Source organism: Ostrinia furnacalis, unplaced genomic scaffold, assembly GCF_004193835.3.
Source record: "Ostrinia furnacalis isolate ACB-3 unplaced genomic scaffold, ASM419383v2 OfSCF0710, whole genome shotgun sequence".
In the NCBI taxonomy this organism is placed as follows: Eukaryota; Metazoa; Arthropoda; class Insecta; order Lepidoptera; family Crambidae; genus Ostrinia; species Ostrinia furnacalis.
In genome coordinates, this window is record NW_021130949.1 from 2,707,766 (window position 1) to 2,731,686 (window position 23,921).

General features: G+C 36.6%; 1 protein-coding gene across 4 annotated transcripts in view; it reads left to right on the forward strand.

Moving 5' to 3' along the window:
- The window catches only part of LOC114349801 (agrin-like), a 215,029-nt gene that overhangs the window by 79,602 nt on the left and 111,506 nt on the right, over nucleotides 1–23,921 (forward strand). For 2 of the 4 annotated variants that reach the window (XM_028300332.1, XM_028300333.1), the window contains exon 1: nucleotides 15,341–15,977. The exons of the other annotated variants lie outside the window; for them this stretch is intronic. In XM_028300332.1, the coding sequence (XP_028156133.1) occupies nucleotides 15,455–15,977 (523 nt within the window). In that variant the 5' untranslated portion in view covers nucleotides 15,341–15,454. Of the gene's footprint in view, nucleotides 1–15,340; nucleotides 15,978–23,921 lie in introns of those variants that run through there. 4 annotated transcript variants of the gene reach the window in all.

Sequence of the window (23,921 nt, forward strand, 5' to 3'; positions counted from 1 at the left end):
ACATAATTTTAAATTTTTATTCATCCTTATAATTTCAGTGTAAATGTATTTATGGATGTAGGCCAAAATGTTGATGGTGACTACTCGACTGCGTATTTTAGTAACTACAAGTAAAAGTCAAAATTGTACGCAATATTAATTCCCTCCTACAATTTTCTAAAAAACATAGCACAAATTTTTTTTTGTAAATTATTTACAATGTAGGCCAAGCTTAAGCATCTCTCCTCGGGCCCCTTGTAACGCAAACGTCGCAGATATGAGTCCCGGTGGACTGGGTAATGCATTCTCATAGAAATTGCAATACTCAATGATTCGCAGAATCTTAATTTAGTCTAGGTACCATCCGTTGGACACGCCTTTTATAAACACAAAACTATATGAGTAGATCATACTCCAACAACTTTTAATTCCTTTGCTACAATTTTCTAAAAAAAAACAAACGAAAATATTTGTGTAAATTATTTACAATGTAGGCCAAGCTTAAGCGTCTCTCCTCGGGCCCCTTGTAACGCAAACGTCGCAGATATGAGCCCCGGCGGACTGGGTTTACGTTCTCATACACGTTGCAAGCTAAGACCCTCTGTAAATATACTGTCTTCAAGAGCTGGGGTACTATTTTTGAACCGGTAGATTTTGTATCGCATACGAATTCCCTTTATTTTTTTGTTTTTTTTTTCATGATTTTATTTTTAACTCTTCTTTTCTCTGTATTAATCTCTCTTTCCTCTAGATTATTACCTAAATCTGTTTCATTACAGGGCAATAAAACAGCATTGAAGAATTTGCAAAAGCATAGTTTCAAAACTTTCGCCATTGATGAGAAACATAAATGGGAAACATCTTATTATGAAAGAATATTAGTAGATAGGAGTAGAAATTATCGCACATAATTTTATTTCCATGCGATATTTCAAGATTCACTTCTAATGTTTCAAGATAGGTCCCCTGGCCTCAAGCAAGGTAAAACATAAGCGCACAGCTAATATTCTAACGCGCGGACTGCAGTCACATAATTTTGGTTTATTAATTATTACAGTAGCAACGTTCGCGATATTTGTGGAGTTAATGGGAGAAAACTTGCGGTGGATGTACATACGTATATTGAGAGAGAACATTTTCAATATTTAGTTTTCTTATTAATGATTCACTGTGAACTACAAAAAGTAGGTTAAGTAGCTGATTATAGCGAAATAGAAAGACATTATAGATTACGTGTGAACGTTTTAGTAGATTCATAAATTCCAATACGAATTAGTATAAGAGAGCTATTATAATTCGAAAGAGAGACCTAACCCGCGAGCCTATGGTAAGAAATTGTATTTTTGTGAAAAATACTTTCTGGGACAGATGTTCAAGTTACAAATGAAAAACAGAGTATAATTGCCCAGTTTTTAAAGATTTTAGGCGCCATTTTCTGGAAAATCTAAAGTTTACCAAAATTGAAAAGCTCTAGTACTACAAAATGTGATGTAGGTATATTTTAACATTTTCTTTTTTCCACCAACCGGGTCCGCGACACCGCTGCGGTCACTGCGTCGTTGGCACAATTGTAGAGTTGTAGAGTGGTCAATATATTGTGTTCGGATACGTGTATAACTCAATCGTTTATTATTTAATAGACAGGAATAAATACCACATTATTTACACGGGCATTTGTGTTACTGGGTAGTAAGTATACTTTCTCATTAAACTCATCATAATAATTTCTTTCAAAATTTATATGAATATTTCTTGAAACCCCGCCTTAAATAGGCAACATGCTTAATGTTCAATAATTTCGTGAGCGAAAGCAAAATAAATTCGAGAGAATATTTATTACACAATAAAGTGAGAACATGATTGAGTCAAACAATAATTTGTGATAGACGTGTCACACTGCGCTTGTACAATCTTGCCAAGATTGCATAATAAACATCTATGGTCCACGCCAACAGACTTATAGCATTTCAGTAATAAGATTTATTATATTATGATAAAATCTATTGTAACAAAATCTGTAGTAGCTCAGTGATCCCAAGATTCCACTTTGCACCTAAATCAAAGATTTAATACTATGCACATCACTAAAGCCTTTACTATACGGGGTCAAAGTTAGTCGGCCATATTTTTTAACGATACCAAAATGTAGTCCAAGTTTTAAGAGCATAAAGGTACTCTTAGACTCTTTACGGTCATTGAAGGGTAGGTATACCTACATACGCTCTTTGCGGTCATTGAGTCGGATATTTTACGGTTACGAGTGGGTTCATAACATCCCTAATAATTTCGCGCCACCTCTTTCCGCCCCTCTTTGACATTTCACACAAAACGGACGCGGTCACCGCACAAGCGCTTTTTCAATGTCGCGTATAATTCCCTCCTCGAGGACACTTCAATTATTTTGCTTTCGTTCAATTATAATTTGAGCTGTGGAGTGACACGTGTGTAATTTCACCTTTTTGGTTATTTTTAGATGGAGTGAACGTTTTTATTATAACTTTAAACCTACTACTAGGCGTATTGTAGAGAGGGCAAAGTAGATATAGCCTGCTCCCACTCTTCCTGCGAATGTCGTAAGAGGTGATACTATTATACTCGAATTTAAGAGCCTTAGCTAGGTTTGTAATTAAAGGCTGAAGACAATGCCCGTTAGATTTGTATCTTAGATACTAACACGCGCACCTGACTAGATTTGACATTGAAGGCTAAAGGAAATGGGAAGATCCTGATTTCTTCGTTTACTAAACTAATTTCACGCCTCCTACCAATGAAAAAACGACTGTATAACGTAAGTTATTTTAATTTTAATTAAATCAACAATTAAAAATGTTACTAAGTATAATTTAATAGTCATAATTTTTTTCATACCATTCTGCATTTTTACAACACCGTAAGTATACGTAAAAAGTTTATAGTATGGTTGAATAAAACACAATACCTGCTTTACATTCTCATTCAGTTTCCTCGTTATGAATTTAAAATATAATGATTTCCATTTAGACAAGGTAGTGGATTAAGAAAAGCATTCTGCAATAGCAACTTCTAAGAACGAAACGAAATAAAAGCATACAACCTTTGAACTTATGAAAAGAAAGACAAGCATCAAGTGGGGGAATAATAACAAGAATGGAAACGTTTATTTGTCTTCAGCAAAATGTTTATTCCCGTGAAATGCCGAGACCGAATGCTGGGAAAATTCTACTTAGCTCTAAAAAGAAATAAGTGTCTAAAGCGCCCTGATTTTACCTCTCACGCCTTGTGACAAATACAGGGTTACTTTGAAATCATTGGCATCCTTTTAATATAAGACATGATACGTAGTGTATTCTCTAAATAATGAGACAAATCTAACCTTTTTAAGACTCTACTCATGATACGTAGTGCATTCCCCAAATATGAGACAAATCCAATGAGATTTATTGTCATTATTTTTACTGTGTATTTGTATTAGTATGCTCTTATAAAGAGTTTAAAACTATTGTACAGTCAACAGTAAATCAGCCTATACATTTTGTTGTAAAATAACACTTAACACATCGAAATAAGATGCCACAGTATTAAGCTTGATGTGCTGTCTGTACAAGATTTTAAATATGGAAATTTTAGCTCATTGGATTTGTCTCATATTTGGGTAATGTATTATCACAGATAATATAAGTAATACTAAATATGTATCATGAGTAGAGTCAACCGCCAACGATTTCAAAGTCACCCTGTATAGCAAGTATTTGCGAGCTTAACCAGGTCACACTTATAAGGATTCCGTATATCGTCGCTATTGTTAAAATGTTTATTTAGTTTGTGCAATCGCAGAATGTCAAAAGTGCGTAGCTTATTAGCATTTATATTGGAAGTCCTTAAAAAACTCCCACATAATATTTTTTTAGTATCACAGCAGAAACAGATGGGACGTTTCATTGCGAATAGCGNTGTGCTTACCATGAGTTTACGTTACGTGTGCTCGCTAGCGACTGCGTAAAAAAATGACACCAGTGTGCCTACCATGAGTTTACGTTAGGTGTGCTCGCTAGCGACTGCGTAAAAAAATGACATTTAAATGTATGACATATTGTGCAGCGCCCCTAGCGGCTACTTTCAAGAAATAAAATCTTCATAGAATTTTTTGACGTATTCGCTAGCGAGCTCACCTAACGTAAACTCATGGTAGGCACACTAATTGTATGACATATTGTGCAGCGCCCCTAGCGGCTACTTTCAAGAAACAAAATCTCCATAGAGATTTTTGACGTTTTCGCTAGCGAGCACACCTAACGTAAACTCATGGTAGGTACACTGGTCACACTTATAAGGATTCCGTATATCGTCGCTATTGTTAAAATGTTTATTTAGTTTGTGCAATCGCAGAATGTCAAAAGTGCGTAGCTTATTAGCATTTATATTGGAAGTCCTTAAAAAACTCCCACATAATATTTTTTTAGTATCACAGCAGAAACAGATGGGACGTTTCATTGCGAATAGCGGTGCAGGCTTATAAAATCAAAGGATGTTGGTTTTAATTGTTGCCTTGCACTTTTTGGCTCGTATTTTGAAACGATATCAATATTAAATTTCAATATTGAGACCCATCACAGGCTTGCATTTATTCACACTCTATATAATTATGTAGTATTTTGTACATAGGATGTTTTCATTGCAACATAATTTAGAACGTAATAAGGCTATAAATAAAGTAATTAGTGTTAAAAAGAGTTATGTTTATTGAAGCAAATCCTTTTTAAGCGATAGCAAGATCTTTAAAAACATATAGCCCCAAGTGCATTCTTATGTAATGCAATTTACTGTCAATTAATAGTATTTACGTTTAGCACCCTGGGTTATGGTGCAACAGTAAACTTGTACAAACTAATAAACCAGCTAAATGATTGCCGTGAATGATTGGAGCCGACATGAAACACAACTGTCGGCCATGTTTTATTGTGAGAAGCCATTTCTTAACGGGAACTGCGAATTAAAAGAAAATACCCGCTTTATGACGTCGTAATTTCAGTGTTTTTGGAAATTTCAGCTTTTAGAGCCAGTAATTAAAATGTTCCCAGTTTTATTATTTGAATTTGACAGGGGTTAATGTTTTGCTGAAAAATAATTTCAGAGATTTCCCGGTGATTCTTTTTTGGGTCTGCTACGAGCATGAGCGTTGGCTTTAGAATTAATACTGAGTTGGCTTTCTTTAGAATAATATTACTGCTGACTGCATAATTTAATATGCAGTACGTTTAATTTTAAAAAATAAGATTTAGCCTTCAAAGAAAAAAAATTACGCCTTAACTGATGGTTGTGTGAACGGAAGGACTTTTTGGTATGAATTTTTAAGTAGAGTGTTTTTTTTATTTTTTTTTTAATTTTTGCACCACGATTTCAAAACTTAATCTTTTCAAAGACAATTTTCAGTATTCAACTGAAATTATTCAATTGTAGTCTTAATAAAATAAAGCAAAATAATATTTTTTTCTCTTTTCACGATAAACTTTCTTTGAATACCACATTGTCACATAGTTTTTTTTGTTTATGACATGCAAAACCAGCACATGTCGGTACAGCTGCCAACATTCAGACTTTACATGTTTTTCTTAAAACAGTAACTACTACGGTTTCTTAAGGTATCACAGTATTTATTCATGAATGTTGTCGTCTGTACGTCTATTTGCATTTGGTCTATTTTTATATGTTTTATCCATATCCTCAGACGGCGAGTGCTCGAGCGAGCGCAATTTGTACCACTTCTCTCGCTCGACACTTTCGGAGCGAAAGATTTTCATTGACATGTCCAGTCCAGTTGCTGCACAAATATGACTCGTAATTAGTTTGAAAAGTCCATTAAAATAGACAATACAACTTGAATGTCTCTCCGAAAAAGAACTCCGAAATGTTGGACACGGCGTAATTGAACCGTTCGGTCTCTTGTGTCCCGATTGATTATGTGACGAAAGGATTATGTGGATATGCCATTCCTTTAAAAGAGTTAAAGTTTGCATTTAAAACTGAAGCTTTGGTTGAAGACTTTTGTAGATATAGTTCATGGAATATACTTAGTGCAATTCGAAATCAAAGTAAAGCCTGGATTGCAGTGCAGCCAAGCGCGTGTAAACTGTCACCTATTTCTTGCGTATCTTGCGAGTGTCGTTGATTTTTAATGATTTGCATTGAAATAGGTACCTACTGGTACTTATTTGAAATGAATACTCAAATACTTTGATCTATAAAAGTAAATCCGTACACTAAAGAGAGATATTTTTTATTTTACATCAGAGCTAAAATAAAATCTCACAAAACGGACATTGTTGTGTTGTAGAGTAGAAAATAATGCGAAATCTTCGGAATAGCAAGTGGTACTAAAGCGAAGTTACTAGTGTACTTACCTACAATGTCGTTTAAAAATTCATCGTTGGGAATTTTTCTGGCAGAGTCAAACGGCCACTTTGTTACCGTGGCCAGTTGTGCATAAAATAACCATTGATGCCACTGAGCATTGTGTTCGAGGCAGTGCTGTAGGACAGCCGGGTGAGAACAGCCAGTCGGATGTTTTACAAAAAGCTCCAAATTCTTTAATTTAGTAAGAATAGTTAGGTGACATTACGAAGGTAGGTTTAAAGTTTATTGTGAGTGGAGTTTGCAACTTACATATCCGCAACGCCAGAAGAACTTTACAGTGAAAAGTAATAAAATGTGGAGCTACAGTACACTGAAAAGGACACCCAACATTACCTACTTGTTTTGAAAATTAGGTCTTAATGTGTCTGCCACGCACGACCAGCGTTCGCGGTAGAATGGCCGGTGTAATATGAATACTTGCCGATTCTAAGCTATGTGGCTAAGCTGTACTAACTGTGCTTTGGCTGTAGTGCGACGCAATTTGTCGGACATTTCTCTTGTGTGTCGCCGTAACAAGGCTGCGAATCGAGCTGACGCGATGCTATCGATAACTCTGCACGGAATTAGTGCCTTTGTTCTTATTGTCGTATGACTTCACTTTCAGCTACATTTTTGATAGAGACGGCCATAACTAGCGCACTTGTCGGGCTGTCTCGTTAAGTTAACACGATAAACGTTGAAATGCTTGAAATAATTCCAGTCTCAATCGAACGGAACAAAAACGTTCAATTTTTGTTGCCGGATTGGACCTGGGAAGGAATTCTGAATTGAATTTTATGTTAGCTATTTTAGTGCTAAGTCGATATAACTATTTTTAGGTTGAGGTATTAGTCGTTAAACCTCGCGAATGTTTAGGAGTTTTCCGTTTTGTTGTTCGGAGTGTTAGGGTAAGTTTTGCTTGTTATTTCACGATAAGATTACTGATACTATATACTGATTTGAAAATCCTCTTTACTATTTTTAACGCTTAGAAAAGTTCCTTTGAAAAGTTATCAAAGCTGAAAATATAGCATTTATGTTGTAGGGACTGCAATCGTAGTCGTCAGCGAACGGTCGTAGACACATACAATTAAGTCGTCCAGTTGAGGTCAAATATCAGAATTGGGTAATTTTATTCATGAATCGAAATTACCAGAGGCGATTAAGTACGATTTACATGGTCTTTTTTACATACAATTTTACTATGCCATTGCTCAAGAGAAGGAAGTTCGTAAATTAATTTTCAACTGATGATCACTCGATATACCTACCAGGCTATAATATAAGTTTTGAAATTATTAAACTACAGGACCGAGTCAAATAAAATGAGTTATAAAAAGACTAAAAAAGGACTTAGCATTTCATAAGTCACTTAATCCTGACAAATGAATTCAGAAACTTAATTCTAAAGGAACGTACCGCCCCAATTAGGTCTGAGCGTCGTCAGTTCTAAACAAACAATTTAGTTTAACCAATTGAGATTTCTTAAAGAAAACTGAAGTTTGTTTACGTTCCGTTCCGCGCGTGTTCTGCGAAGTGGAGCGACCACAGAATGCAATTATCGACCGCTGTCCGGCGCAGTATCGCATTCCGGAGCAGCGGAGTATGAGCATGGGCCTTCAATCCGCTGAACAAAAATCTTAACTGATGCTAGAATTTAATCATTTTGATAGTTTGAGATTGACATTATATTTGAGATTTTTTTTTTATTTCGGACAGGCAGGTATTTGTCTCTGGAAACCAGAATAGAGTAAAATGGCGTGCGCTGGATAAATCTTTTGCTAGTTCCTATAGCATCGACTTGACAGATACCTCGCGTCAATTAGGTAGGTACATACGAGTAGTACTTGGAAATTGAGATTTCTTGAAGAAAACTGAAGTCTTATTTTGTGACTGAAGTTTGTTTGCGTTCCGTTCCGCGCGTGTTCTGCGAAGTGAAGCGACCGCAGAATGTAATTATCGACCGCTGTCCGGCGCAGTATCGCATTCCGGAGCAGCGGAGTATGAGCATGAGCCTTCAATCCGCTGAACGAAAGTATAAGCTGGTACTAGAATTGATTGACGTCATTATTTAATCATTTTTTATGTCAGGCAGGAAGGTATTTGTTCCTGAAAAATCAGCCAAATGACCAATAGTTTTCTATCAAAACGGGAGTTAAATACCGTGTGCTTATGCTTGTTCCTATAGCATCGACTTGACTGATACTTCTCGCTGAATATAAAGCTTCAATTTGCTGAGCAAAACGTTTGTCACCATTAGCCCTGATTGTCACTTATCGACCGCTGTCCGGTGCAGTATCGCTACTGCTGCTGAGTGTGAGCACTTATGGCATTCAAAGCTCTGATTAAAGCTCCTAATGCCTATTTAGGACAATTACCATTTTGCTATCCGATTTTACTGTACGTATTACTACCGTATCTTTTTAGTACTAACTGCCTAAATGGTAAAAAAAAATGATGATGATGTTACAAGGTAAATACTATTTGGTGGACCAACGATTTGGTGAAAGTCGCGGGGGAAGGTACCTGGATGCGGGCAGCGCTGGACCGGTCATTGTTGTGAGCCGCGGACGAATGTCCAATTTTAGGACAATAACTCGCGGGTTCCATTAATGGCCCCGGAGGACACCGTCGGGTTTTAGTGAGAAGGCTCCGCCCTCCAGGCGGGGAGAATTCCACGTCATAGCCCACTGACTGTCCCCAACGGCCAGTGGGGCGCAAATCATTTCCCGACGAAAAAAGATGGATCGGTCGTTGTGGAAATCCAGCAGTGGACGTCATTTGCAGGAACGAAACACTAACACTTCATGTACGAGTAGAAGTTGTTGGTTTTGTTAAAAAAACTGTTGCCTGATGAGCCGTTAACTGTACGTCGAATACAGATGTATCTAAACCAACCACGCACCTAATCGAAACCTATTCGCACTAAGAACTACCATACTTAGATAAAAAACAATGTTATTCCCTCGTAATAAAGATGTACTTTAATACGAGCGGGGTTAGAGAAAATGCAATTTTATCAACCGATGTCCGCGGCATGCGGATGGCATCCCGATAGCGGCCAGCGTGAGCGCAGTTATGGCCTGATACGCTACTGGGGCACGGCTTACAGTAGCTTTAGGGATCAAATTATATTGATAATATTTTATTTTATATCTGTAAATATATTTTGGTGACACTTTACTATTATTTTTAATACTATTTGTGCTGCGGTTATCCAAAGATACGCACTGTAACATTACTTACAGTACACTATTAAACAGCTATTATTTTATTAGTTAGGAAGTTGACATTATTTAGTGTTATTATCAGGGAGAATGCTGCTTAATAATAATTGAACACTTTGCGTAAGTAGGCCTACTTAATTCTTATTTGGGGTGAATTCTCCATCGTCTTCTTTGTTACAACCTAGTGCCATTCGCTGTTGGACAAAGGCCTACCCCAAATAATACATAGTCTTCATTTAAACAGACGACTAAAGCTAAATTTTAAAACATTCAATATTTTTGTTTACGTCCGAACACCGCAAAAAATGCTTTTGATGAATATCTATATCACATTGCAGTACGTGGCCGTAATGGTCTTAATACATTATGCGGGCATCTCTAACTTCCCGGGGATTGCATTTCCACGGCGCTTGTTTGCTTGCACATTACACGTGCCAGTTTTAATAGCTTTTCTTCGCTCCTTTCAAAATCTCGGCACACAGGTTATGTTTAACTTATGTTAATCTGTGTAGTTGGGTTTGCTAAGTTCTGTATGAAGAAGAAAGTAATTGCACAGGGTGAAATGAACGGTTGCGATTGGTCTTTTAGGCTGAGTTGCACCATCTTACTTTGATGGTAATAAATCTGTCAAACTTCATACAAAAATCACCGTTTATCGTTATAGTTACGGTCAAAGTTTGGTGGTGCAACTCAGCCTAAAGGTTCGGACAAACCAACGCGTGCAGCGATGGCGATGGCGATGGCGACCACTGCGCGTGCAAAAGTTGTTTCACACTGCCGCGACCACGATGGCGATCACTGCGCGTGCAGGTTGTCACTGTCACCACAACTATCACGCATATTGTCACTTTCGCTTATTGTCAATTACGCCTATTCGGCAAAATGGAAACTGAATTAAATGATTTGTTTGAAGCTTTTGATGCAATCAAAGACTACTATTATGATGCAATTGAGACAGTTGAAACACTTTTTCAGTCAAGTTTATTCAGGCGGCCATATATTATAGAATGAGACAGGATTACATGCGGTATAGGTAGTAGGTATTGGTTACTCATAACCAAGCTATATTTCTGGCTTCGCTTGTAGTCCCTAGAGCCCTTTACAATACCTTTTAATTAGATTTAAAGAAAGGTTTGACAGGAAGGAGGACTGCACTAAGGCTTTCTTGGCCTCAGCAGTGGGGGAAATGAAACACAACGCGGAGGGTTGATATCTGGTTTATTACTGTTATGCTATTGCTATATACAAGATTTACATAATGTACACAATTCAATGTGTCCAGTCCAATGTGCCGTCGGTGCACGTTTGTTCAGGGTTCATGGACCAGTCGGCTAGTCGCGGTCGATGCTGACGTGCTCGTACAGTATCCTTGTGGGCAAGTAAGATTATAACCAATTCATCTTTTTCCTTGAGGGAAAAAATTTGCCCCCATTACCTTTTACCATTGTCGTTCTTATCGTTAAATCGCACAAAACTACACAGAACTCAACAAAACATCTATCAAAATCAATTTTCATTTTCATTTTTGGTGCAACAGTCATCTTGAAATTCACTTTTTTTAAGGCAAAGGAATTACATTATGCACCCAAACCACAGAGTACATAATAGTCCAAATATCTTTTTTGTCTTGTCTCAAAAATACAAAAAGAAATCAGTTTTGGTCAACTAGGTATTTCTAGTAGCACTAAATTAATGACTGAGACGTTTGACGACTCTAATTAGGTTTTTATTTATGGCATAGGTAGATACTTAGAATTGCTCTAGGGCCTTTGAGAAAGCTGCAGACATGTACATTCTCAATTATTTTGTTCTGCAGATAATATCCCAATTTTATTTATGAAGTTGAAGAAGCAGGTTCTCGAGAAAACTAGAATATTTTTTTTATTACATAAAAATAAATTCTGATATTGATACTTTATTCTAAAACCTTTTTTATTATTCAAGTAGGTCAGACTAGTGGTATGTTATGATTAATTCATTTATAATTGTGTAAAAACTTTTTAACAGATCCTACTTACTATTTATTACATCGATTTTAAAAAACAGAAACGTCACAGTGACAAATGTCGCGATGATCGCTGATCGCTGCGTGCAGACGCTGCATAGATCGCTGCGACCAATGACAGGACGCGTTGATGTGAACTCATCGCTACAAATTCATACACGATGTCTGGTCGCCATCGCCATCGTCATCGTGCACGCCGGCTGCACGCGTTGGTCTGGTCTAACCTTAAGTGTTGCACAAGCCGTGCGAGCCAGAAAAAAAAAAAAAAAAAAACCTTAAGTGTGATTGCGTTTTCTGATTTTGAATTGCAAATATAGTAAATGCTTGGTTAACGTATTTTTACTTGAAGAACTCATCTGATGCATGCAATTGAGGTGACTTTGTCAAAGTTTTGTCTTGGAAATAGTAGTTATGATAGCATTTTTATCTTAACAAAGTATTAATTGAACTGTTCATTGGTTTTCTTTCCTAATGAAGAGTTCTCAGGTTCTGATTTCAGAATGAGTTAAAAGAGCACATAGGGTCAGTTTAATTGCTAAGCTCACCTCGCGGTTGCCTTAAAGTATTTATGCAGTCATGGAATTATTAAAATATTTGAAATAAATTATGACTTTGATTAGGTTAGACCAGAGATGAATGAAGGAACCAAACCTTAGCGGTAGGGCAAATAATTTAAAATCTAAAGTTGTACTCTGTGTCATTTAAACATTACTATCATCAACAACTCGTTATACTGCAACAGTTAAAACAAGTTTACACCCATTTAAATGTGTAATGTAAATATAGTATTTTTTCAATTTGTCCTCTGTAGGATTTAAAAATGGTCGCGATTAAGCTTCAGCTGCGTGTTATTTCTAGAAAACCTATAAAAGAACATATAAAATCATTTGTAGCGCATAAACGTCGCATTGGATAAATTACAGACCAGTTGAGATAAAATCGTCTTGACACTTTATTTGTTGTAGTTACAAATAAGCCAATTGCATTGAGGCCTTGAAAATAATTCGATGCAAGGATTGTATGGTAAACTGAATAAATTCTAATTTTGAAGTTAGTGGGTAGATGATAAATAATTATCATTGCATAAGTGACTAATCGAATCTTGCTTCAATCTAGCAAGGAAGTTAATTATTGAAGAAAAGAGAGGTTTTTTCATTTTTAAACAAACCTACAATACTATATTATATTGTCCAAAATTACTTATGCTGAGTTTCACCAAGTTACTTTAACCGTAACTATAACAATAATACATGCATTTTGTATGGAGTTTGACAGATTTTTTACGTTTGTTAAAGTTAAAGTAAGATGGTGCAAATCAGCCTAAAAGTATAACAAAACACGGCTACAATGCTAGTCCAGCTTTAGCATTCCTGCCTTTGTTAGCATAGTACGTGTTCGCGAAACGCGATGTCTCTGAAAGATGTCAGTTCACATTGTATTCTTGGAACGTATGATGTTGTAAATCGCTTCGCCTCTCTCACGATCGCACCTTGGGCCAGAGTCTATGGCGTTTACACTCGTTCGCCCACGCGGGCTTACGTGCATCCCGGTGCACGTATACTTTAGACACTCTTTGTGCGACACCACACAGAATAATCCACTCTACTACCTCCACTTTTAAGACCATATTTGAATGGACATGTATCTTTAAAAAAGGAGAACACAGTTGCCGCCTGTACGGCACGCTGAACCTTGGCGCTTGCTCCACGATTTGATTACGGTTAATATTTTCGATAATCTGTGTAAAGATCTGGACAAATAAAACAGTTAATGTGTTCTTGAGTTGTTTGTGTTTAGTTAGCTTTAAGTTAAAGCTACTAAGAGAGTAGTAGGTGAACTGGTTAGGTTCATTTTAAGTACGTTATGCCCACTCTTTGTTTGCGTAGCTAAGTAACTCTATGAGTGAATATGCACTATTATAACTACTCTATAACTATAGTTACCTATAGAGTTTTGGTAATACAAATGTACACTTAATAAAACCTTTAGTTAGAAGATCCAAATTGTTTATTGAAATAGACCCAAGCTTTCGGTCTCATCTTACGCAACTTTTTCGCTTTGACGTCATCCATAGACGTCACTCTGGGCTTTCGTCAAATGAGTTAGGTTCTATTGAGTTATATTGTTTTCTACTGTGACGTCATTACGTGAGCCACTTGATTAATCCGCCATTTAATAAAGCAGGACTAAAAATATCAATTTGTAATCTAGATTTCAAATATAGGTAGGTTTGTAATCTAATTCGTTCTTACTTTGATATTATTACTTCAAAGTCTCAAGCCTCTTTTGCTTATAAAAGCATTTGGTATTCATTTCAATTTGGATTTCTTAAGAAAATGTAATTCTAGTGTTATACAAAGTCTTAATTGATAAGTAGGTACTATGATATTCCAGCCATGCATGAAATTTTCATTTATAAATAACTAATGCGACAGCTGCCTATCATCGCAGACATTTCAATTTCAAGAAAATGATATGTGGGGTATTATGACGCATAAAAAATCTAATAATTACTTAAGATGAAGTTGTAGAGGCTAAATAAAATATGTAAGTACATCTCATTTTAGCATGGTATGCGCCAAAGTGTTTCTACTTAACAAGTACTGGTACTTAGCATCGGACAAGTTGTCGATGTTTTCACTTGTCCTTGAAGTAGCTAGATATAAATCAGCCACGACACGAACGTCGGCAGATAAATGAACGTTTTACTGCATAAAATTATGTTCATGAAACATCGAAAGTATAATATAGGCAGGTACGCGAGTGTTTGTAGAAATTTGAAAATGTTTCTGCTTAAGAGCTCAGTATTCCACTTAATAATTATGTTGTCCTACGGTGCACATTTTCTTTGAAAACTATGGAGGTTTTTCTCAAATAATATTGTAATAGAATCGATGAAACTTAAAATAGTGTAAAAATAAACGAGATTTCAAATAATATTCCTTGGGTAGTAACTTTTTGATTCCGGTGCCTAGATTAGATATTTAACACTTCGATGGCCGGCAGATGCTTGAACACTGGATTGTCTAGTGTATCTGCAGTTAAAAACATAAAAGCTCAGTCAGATATCTGTACAAAAAACCTGGCTGTTATCTTTTTCCTACGTCCTTGAGCAAGTCGTATTCTCACATTCGTTTAAGATGCGTAATACATTGGGAGTTAAGTACGGCTTAAGTAAAATTTATACAAAACCTGTCGCCAGGCGGACGACTGGTTCCTAATGATATTGGCATGCTGTTTAGACTTTTTCATCTTGCATCATTATTTTTAAGAGGGATCGTTATTGGAAGACATTTTCATGATAGGTTTACACAAATAATAACATACTAAATACACACTCTATATTCTGATACAGTTTTTACGTTATGCTACCTTATAAGTTAGTACATTGCATTATGCTACGAGAATATATGGGATACTTTTTAAAACCTAAATCAGATACTAAAAATAAATTGAAATTATTATCATCAAGATTAATGAAACGAATAAAATATATTGTACGTTATTATAATCTTAAATTGCCATATTTCCAAATACTGTGTTGCATGTGACGATGCTATTTTTCGGAAGTTATTAAGGTAATTGATTGCTTGATTAAAACACTAAAAGAAGTGGGCAGCGGTTAAAACAAAATAATTCAGCATAACAAGCTACTAGAATGTCAACTGTTTACAAACTGTAGTGGATTGCTTTTAGATTAACATACAACAGGTTGCAGTTGCACCCGCGATAAAGCCTCCAGTCGAGCTTAGCACGGCGACCGGCGCGCGCGCACCGCCACACGACCCACGACTCTATCATTACGTCCACCACAAACAATAAGTGCTATAATGCCGTACAATTCCAAAAAAATCAAAACCAAACACAACTCAAAATGACCAAGCCATTATGCCTTATAATATTCTTATTTCTGTGCTTAGTCTCAGCGAATTTCGTCATAAAAGGCAAAGTGAGGAAACGGAACACTATCATCAAAATAAACGACAACTTCCCACCTTCGTGCTTTTACAACAATTCCATATTCAAAAACAATAATACGTTGAAACGCGTTGTGTTTTCCTCGGAGTACATTTTCACTGGTAAAATCTCGAGTGTACAGAGGCGGAGGCGGGAGAATGGAAAATTGAGGAGTGTTTTTAAAGTGTTCATACGGAGAGTTCTGAAAGGTGACATCGGTGAATTTGGTGATTTGTTGAATTTCGAAACGAGAACGAGTAATTCGTCGAGTCGCGCGTTTTTGTTCGCTGAAGGGGGTGTTTGGAAGAAGGGATGCGCAGGACCCGGGGGGTGGGCCGCGATCCTCTTCAGCCAGGAGTTCTCTTCGCCGCTGAAGCTGTTGGTGGATCCCATACCAACAAATTTGGATCATATTCGACAGGTGAAAGCTGCGATAAAAGGTACATGTTGTGTTTTTATATAAAAAGTATGAATTGTGACTAAGTCATCGTTTGTCCTCAATTTCACCTTATTGTGATGATGAGATCAGGAATCACACGTGACATTTTATAAACACTTTTATTTTAATGTAATATAATATGTATTTTGTATGTCTGTTATATGAATATGTATTCATTTTTATTAAGACAACAAATAATATTTTTTTCCACCAACCAACTCCAGATTTAAGGACTACAAATTGAAATATAAACTTAACGCACTTCACAGCGACCTAACTCAAAGTTTATTATGCGGAAAATAAATTGCTATAAATACATATCCAAAAACGATCAAGACTGATCTGGGATAATCCCATTCCTATACAGCTGAGCGCTTTCGTTTCTTGTTTTAAGCTGCAATAAAGCTTTACAGCGCCATTGCCGGTGTTAAAATGTCGACTGAATTTCAATCAAATATTGTGCCTGGTAGAACCTTTGGTAACAAAAAAGAATGAAACTATTTTATGGGCTAACATTTACGAGCTTTCAGCTAAACAAAAGCATGAAATTATATAATCCTTATAAATGGCGCGTTACACAAAAAATACGAATTTGAAAACTTAAAAGTTTGCTATTTTGTTTAAAAGCTCTTAAGTATGAGAATATTTTTTAGGTTCACGAAGTTTGTCCTCGTAGCGTTCATAGTCGGTTCATCATGAAAAACCAATTTATTTATAACTTTTTACGAAATTAAAGATGTAAGGAATGTTTAATTTACTTTGTGTATCTTAGTTATCCGTCTATTTATTATAGGCTATGCAAAAATTTTGAACGCGTATAGATATCAAATTGAAATAAAATTGCCATTATAGGTACATATTTTTCAGTTGCCTATACAAATACAAAATTCAAGTTTGTTTTCGTTTAATTTTTTTAAATAATTTATTTAAGAAGTAAAGACAAGGATTAGGAGTGAGGATACGGTATCTCAGCGCGAATCCGACTCGCACTTGGCATTATTTTACTATATTAGCATCTAGTTCCCAGTCCGAGTTTTGGTATCCACCGATAAAGCAATACAAAAGATAAGCGCGCTCATGTAAATTCATGGACAATATTATAGGCGGATAATGTTGTAAGTTGGCACCTCCAATTCGGGTGTGATTTCACAGCGTCGGCCGCTATCTCAGATGATTATCGGGTGTGAATTGCTGGCTGCCTCACTGGACTGCGGTTGAGCCTGCATTATCTGTAGTATGTCCAGTTACAATATTGTACCCTGGAAGCGTGATATTTGTGATTGATATTTAATATAGCCCGCGGCTTGGCCCATGTGAAATTTAGTTTGTCACAGAAAAACTGACTTATTTGACTTTTATCGATGTAATTCGAACAATTTACTCAACACAAAGCTTATAATGTTGTAATGATGTATAAACCATAATTACTGTAAAGTTTCATCAAAATCTATTCAGCAGCTTTTACCTGAAAGAGTAACTTCATCAACATGATAAGTAAGTAGCTACTTATTAGAAAAAAGTCGGATGATTACTTACTTATCGAGTTTTTGGTTGCCTCACTGAACTGCGGTTGAGCCTACATTATCTGTAGTATGTCCAGTTACAATGTTGTGCTCTGGAAGCTTGATATTTGTGATTGATTTTTAAATTATTTGATGTTGCCCGCGGCTTCGTCTGCGTGAAATTCAGCTTATCATAGAGTCTGACTTCAAAATTGTTTTAATTAACCCAACGACTTAGGTACTTCACACAATAATACATATATTATAATTTGACTAATTAACTCAAATTCTTATAAATTGTAGGGTAAAAAATCTGTTCCGTAATGTGTTCAGTAACAAGTCCAATGTCCATCCATCCACCCAAGTTTTTTAAATTTATAATATTAGTAGGAAGTAGGATGATTATCGAGTGTGAACTCTGGCTGAACTGCGGTTGATACTGCATTATAAATGTGTACCTAAGCCACGTCCAGTTACAATGTTGTGGTCTGGAAGCGTGACTTTTATGATTGATTTTAAATTTCATATTGCGTGTTATAGTCTAATTTGATCTTATCAATAGGTTGGAGGTCATGTGCCTGTAAATATAATAAATCAAATCTAAATATTATTATATTTAAACAACACTCAGATTGCCTAGGTCCTGAAGTAATAAACTCTTTGGGTTATCGTCCACTAGAAATAAGCCAATTTGGAAGAGCTTGTGTCAGTGAATTGACTAGATGCAATCAATGTAGGAAAGCTACGGGGTTGATTTTTTATGTGACAGGAGGCAAACGAACAGACGGTTTGTGTAATTAATGCCATATATTTTTGTGACAATTCCTTTGATACCTTTGCTTAAATATTGATTAATTTGCCCGGGTAACCGGTAGGTTATATGACCATAATAGCGGTCATATGATTATTTCAATACTTATTTTGAATTCAGTTCTGTTAACGTCCATATTTTATCTTACACGACATGATTTAGATCTCTATTATATACCGGACAATAAAATTCACTCTTGATAAATATCATAAGCATAATTTGCGTCATTCACTTAGTCATATTATGTTTAAATTATGAACACAAAGTTCCACTCTTGGTTCAAAATGTATTCGTAGAAGCGCCGCGTGGGCGGGGTCGCACCGTGAGAAAACAAATCCGAAAACTGTTCGATTGTGCCTTTATACTGTCACGGGAACGGACATTCCACCTTATACCGAATTAACCGATGTGTTTTTTGTCGGCCCAATCTTATTGTCTGATCGTCGCTTTTACGACCTTAATTATAGGTAAACTTGATGACCGTTTGACGGTCTGGCATTTAGCGGCCTTTTTATCATTTTATGTGTAGGGCCCATAACACGCCCAATGCAATTTACGAGGTAACTTTACAAGGATCTGCAATCAGCGTCAAAACAGTTTATGTATCAGTAAAATACAGAATGGTCAACTTAAACACGATAAAGTCGATTTGGGCCGATAAAGCATTTAGAAGATAAATGTAACGAGCCGAGTGAGAGATAAGAACAAGCGCTCACCGCCGGAACAAGGGTCGTCCGGGGTTTGTCGTAGGGCGGCCGACGGCGGACCACCGACGACGCAGGACCGCGACACTGCCGCCGACAAATTTATTGACACTCTTTCAATTAAACCTATTGTTGCCGCAAACAGACACAGCGGTCACAACGGAACAAAACACGATAACTCGCCGCATGAATTCGTAATGCGTCCCCGTATCGACCGCCGCCCGCTCCGGCCGCAGTAAAAGGAGATTTATTAAAACTATTTGGAAACTGATTCGATCGGAACCGAACGATTTGACATTTAGATAAAGAGTAAAATTTATTTTTCTCTCGGATACGTCGCTTCGGCGGAGTGACAATGGAATAAAAAGGTTATAAAATGCGGGTCGCCTACGTCCCACGGGTGTTTTCGGTTGGTGCATATCGTTGGCTGCAGCTGCGTTGCTGCAGATAAACAGCGGCGTGCGTTATTATGGCCGCCCGGCGCTTGCGAGCACGTGTAAATTTCTATGTGAGAACAGGGCAGATAAGCCGGCACGCGTGGGCGCAGAGAACGGACCGCGATGGCGCCGCGAGTGCCCCGGGCGCCGGCTGCCCCTCGCCAATTTCTCACTTTTTTGTACGATACTTGTGTGAACGTATAACAGGAAAATTAACAAGACGTTGCTAAATATCTCGTTCTCTGGTCAATAAAAGACCATAATTATTTTAAAACGAGAAATCGTACATGTCAACAAATCTACAGCTACAGAAGCTCAGCTGAATAGCTGAGTGTAGGTACTTTCGCTGTAGCTTTCATGTAAACAATAAGCAAGTAACTCCGCGCCTAGAAAACCAATTTACATTTACTAATAAAAAGTTACACAGTTGTTGATCACTGTTTTAAAATGACATTTCCATACTAAACTAACTAACTGACCCGTGGTTGACTGGCAGAGAATGCCATCCGGCATTAAGTCCGCCACAGTGCATTGTCTCTATGTGTGCTGAAGTTTAAATAAATAAATAAATAAATAAATAAACTTCACTTTAAAACACTGATCAACGAGCGTGTAAGTTTTATTAGTAAGAGGGTTAGAATGTATTTAATTTCGTAAATATATAAAATTTTATCCCTCTACATAAATCCTTCTTTGGGTCACCGAAATATAGGTTTCTTTACTTACATCAAATCCGAAGTACGAGTAGTAGAAAAAATATTTCTGACAGATGAACACGCGTCACTGATTATGGCTTAATTTTTACGGAACCCTAAAACAATGAGGTCATCAAAGTCAAAATCGCACATTATGAGAAAATAAAATTCTTTATTATATTGAATCGAATGGTGTCATTTTTCAAATCGACTAATCCAAAAAGAGATAAAACTTGGTTATTATACTTATTAATGTCATAAATTCACCTACGCATGGTGTAAATAAGTAGCTACCTATTGTAGTGGGACTTTACATCACCAGGATAAGTTATGGCGGAGTAATAAAATAAATTATGCAAATTCTAAAAGATGAGGTTTCCAATTGTATTGTTTTCGTGCGCATTGAGGTAGATCAGTTGGACTGAAATAATCTTCTTAGGGAACGTGACAGACGCGAGATTCTGCTGACGCATTGTTTAGGGGGGCAAAAGAGTCACGTCACTAAAAATACAGCCAGGTACAGGTTTATTCTTATGCAGAAGGTTCTGTATTTTCATTGTATCACGATATGATTTAAAAATTAAACCAAGGAATCTGTTTGAAAAATTGTGGAATCTTAGATAACACCTATGACCTATCCTACCTAACATTATTTTAGCTGCTTTAAAGTTTTCCTATTATAAGTCTACGTTCTATAATTTTAATACGTTTCCATTTAGATTTATAAAAAAAAATATTGTGGACTTTATTTTCAGCTTTAGTTGATATTTATTTGATTTACACGAATAGATAATTTCAAAATAAACTATTCTGCAGCGAGCCTCTTACTTCTTACCTTTAATAAAGTATTGAAGTGTTTTTGAAAAAATGTAAAAATGAAACAGATAAGCAAGGTGAGTTCCTCCAAAACTTGTATCGAACCCTACAAACCAAGATGTGAATACGTAACGCTTGTACTGACGCTCGTACGTGCTAAGGGTGTTTCTTTCATAAATAGTGTACTTTATTATTCCACAAACAAGGACCATTATCAGCATTTTTACTGTAGGATTTAGATAATGTATGTAAATCCCGAGATGATTCGCGAATATACTATATTCCTTGCATGCTTTTAGCTGAATAGCACATCGTGAATGTTAACACGCAAGCATGAATTTCAATTTAACGATGGAACGCTCACCATCCTCTAATGCTGCATACGTGTAACACTCTTAGCTTCAAATAAAACCTAGTAATATCGACAATCACGTTTATACGAGCTGCCTTAACCGGCAAAATTCAAAGGCATCAATGACTACATGTTTTCCTAATTTACATATACCCATTGTATCCCGTGGTGTTTCCATAAAATTTAACTACAGCCGACTTCACGTGTCCTGTGAGCACCCAAGATGCTACTTTATGGCGATCCTCGAGACCAAGTTAAGGTTATGGCTATAATTCAGTTTTATGAAACCCCTTTCAGGTAACAAAGTGTATATTCGGAAAGTTCTCACATAACTTAGGATGCGCGAGTCAATGGTGGGACGCTGGGACACATCGGGACGCGGTCGAGCTTGTTACATTACTAATAATGTAACTAGTAATTCTTTTGTCTATTGTTCCTAAGGCATTACAAAAATTGCCCTCTTCCCCTGAGAAAGCTGTTATTTGTATTATGACAGCAATATTGTAAATAAGGTACACTGTAATTTAATTTGTCTCTGTGGTCCAGTGGTTAGAAAGCTACGGCTCTCTTGAGTCAGAGGTTTGGATTCCTTGGTGGGACGTATTTAGTGTAAAAATCTCTATGTGTATTAATTTTTTCAGTTTTATTAAGAAGCTTGACCGAAATTTAAGACATTATACAGGGTGGAATTTTGTAATGCCACCTGAAGGGAAAGTACTCTTAAACTGTAGATAGAAAATTTTAGTCAAAGAAAACAAGCTTTTATTTTTGAAAATAAAAGAAAATGCATTGTCGAAGATAGTTTTTTAGGTATTCTTCACGGATTACGATTACAGGATACCTACAGCTTAGTTAACAATAATTTATTTAAATCCTTGCATAACCAACAAAATACAAATTTAGTAAACCCGAGGTTATCTCATAACAGCCCTAACTAGCCTGCGGCGGAGCAATAATATATCACCTTCATTATACAATACAAATATTTCGCTTAAAACCGGGCCGGGGTCTATCTGCCGCTGAAATTCGTTTTATTTGTCGGTATTACGAGATGTTATAACGCAATGAGAAATTCTTAACAAAGGTTTATGGCTTCAATAACGAAGTTTACGACGCTCTTTGCGGTTGTAACATGTGTCAGAAGTATAACATAGACAGGCGAAAGGCGTTCTTAGCAATAAAATTAAAATCCTTAAGCGGTACGTCACATTCCAGCGCACTGACGGGTCATACGGTGGAATTGTTTATGCGAATTAATATAAACAGTTCCAAAAGGGCCGAGGGAGGAGATTAAAAGGAAAAAATAAGCGGCTTATTTTTTCATCGAGCATCGGCATGGCTTCCAAAAATTGCGTAGAATAATTGAGGCGGGCTTATTTATTAAATTCTTGAAAAGTCTGTGCACGAAGAGAATTATGTAGGAATTTAATGATGGTTTTAGAAGATTGCTTAGGTTTTAGCTGGTGTTTGTTGTAGGTATCTCGTGTGGGGTTCCTTTTGAGTGTTTTACTTTGGAACCAGCCGGTTGTGAGCGGGATGTGCTCGTAAACCGGTGTTGAGCGCAGGGTGCCGCCGTCATAAAGCGGATCGACTTCTCCGCTTAAGAAAATACCAGTTGGATTGAATTGGAACTATACGACTCAGTTTTTACCAAACTTAGTCCGGTATAAAATAGAAACGACAGTGGCTCTGTGAAAAATAAAATAAAGCAGTTCAGTTGTACCTAGCGACCGTAATCATAAATCTAGGACGATTAGTGCCATACCTTTATTTTTACTTTATAAGTAGTATAAACTTCCCTTTTAGGTCTTCTCAACTATATGAATTTTGAACATTCAAATATTTTTGTTCATGAATGGACCGGACCTCATAAACTTCTTTCACGGCTAAATGCTTGACATACAGTTATTCACATTTAAACGTAGATTATCTTAAGTCATGATCTCCAAAAATCACCGTTTAGAATGTTATCCAGATTAAATCTCTCAAATAACACTGTTTTTATAATAAGTGCATTTTTTACCTCCGTGCATCATTAATGCAGTGAATCCAAATGAATAAAGATGACATTTGAATATGACGTTTCGTGCGTAGGTGACAGGGTAAAAAATTGTTTTACACTATGACACGGACAGAGCGACGCGTGCGCAGGTAATATTTGGAGTAGTGATGTGCAGCTTGGATATCGATAGACACAATCTTCATATTTTATACTCATAGCAAAAATTCTAACCTGTTTTAAATACGTTTGCTAATTTTTAGTGGTCTAGTCCTATTTTCTTATCCACGTGCGGTATTGCACGTTGCCAAGCCCTACGCAAACCTTATGTAATATTTCACATAATATTTTTGTTAATGATGCTTCTAGATAAATCAGAGAAATAGCAATCAAAGGAAATCATCTACCTTTTCAAACTTTCTCCTCCTACGATAGAAGCAAATGACTCTAATTTTAATAGGCCTTTACAAGGTCGCGATAGCATCGATGTTATCTCGCCCATCACTATCGATGGCATTCCACCTCTTTGTTCGATCGACGAATGTCGTTTGCCCACGCGCTTCCGGACGCGTTACAAATCTAAACTGCCTGGATCGTAACTGTTTTGCCCATTTATTCCAATCCGATTG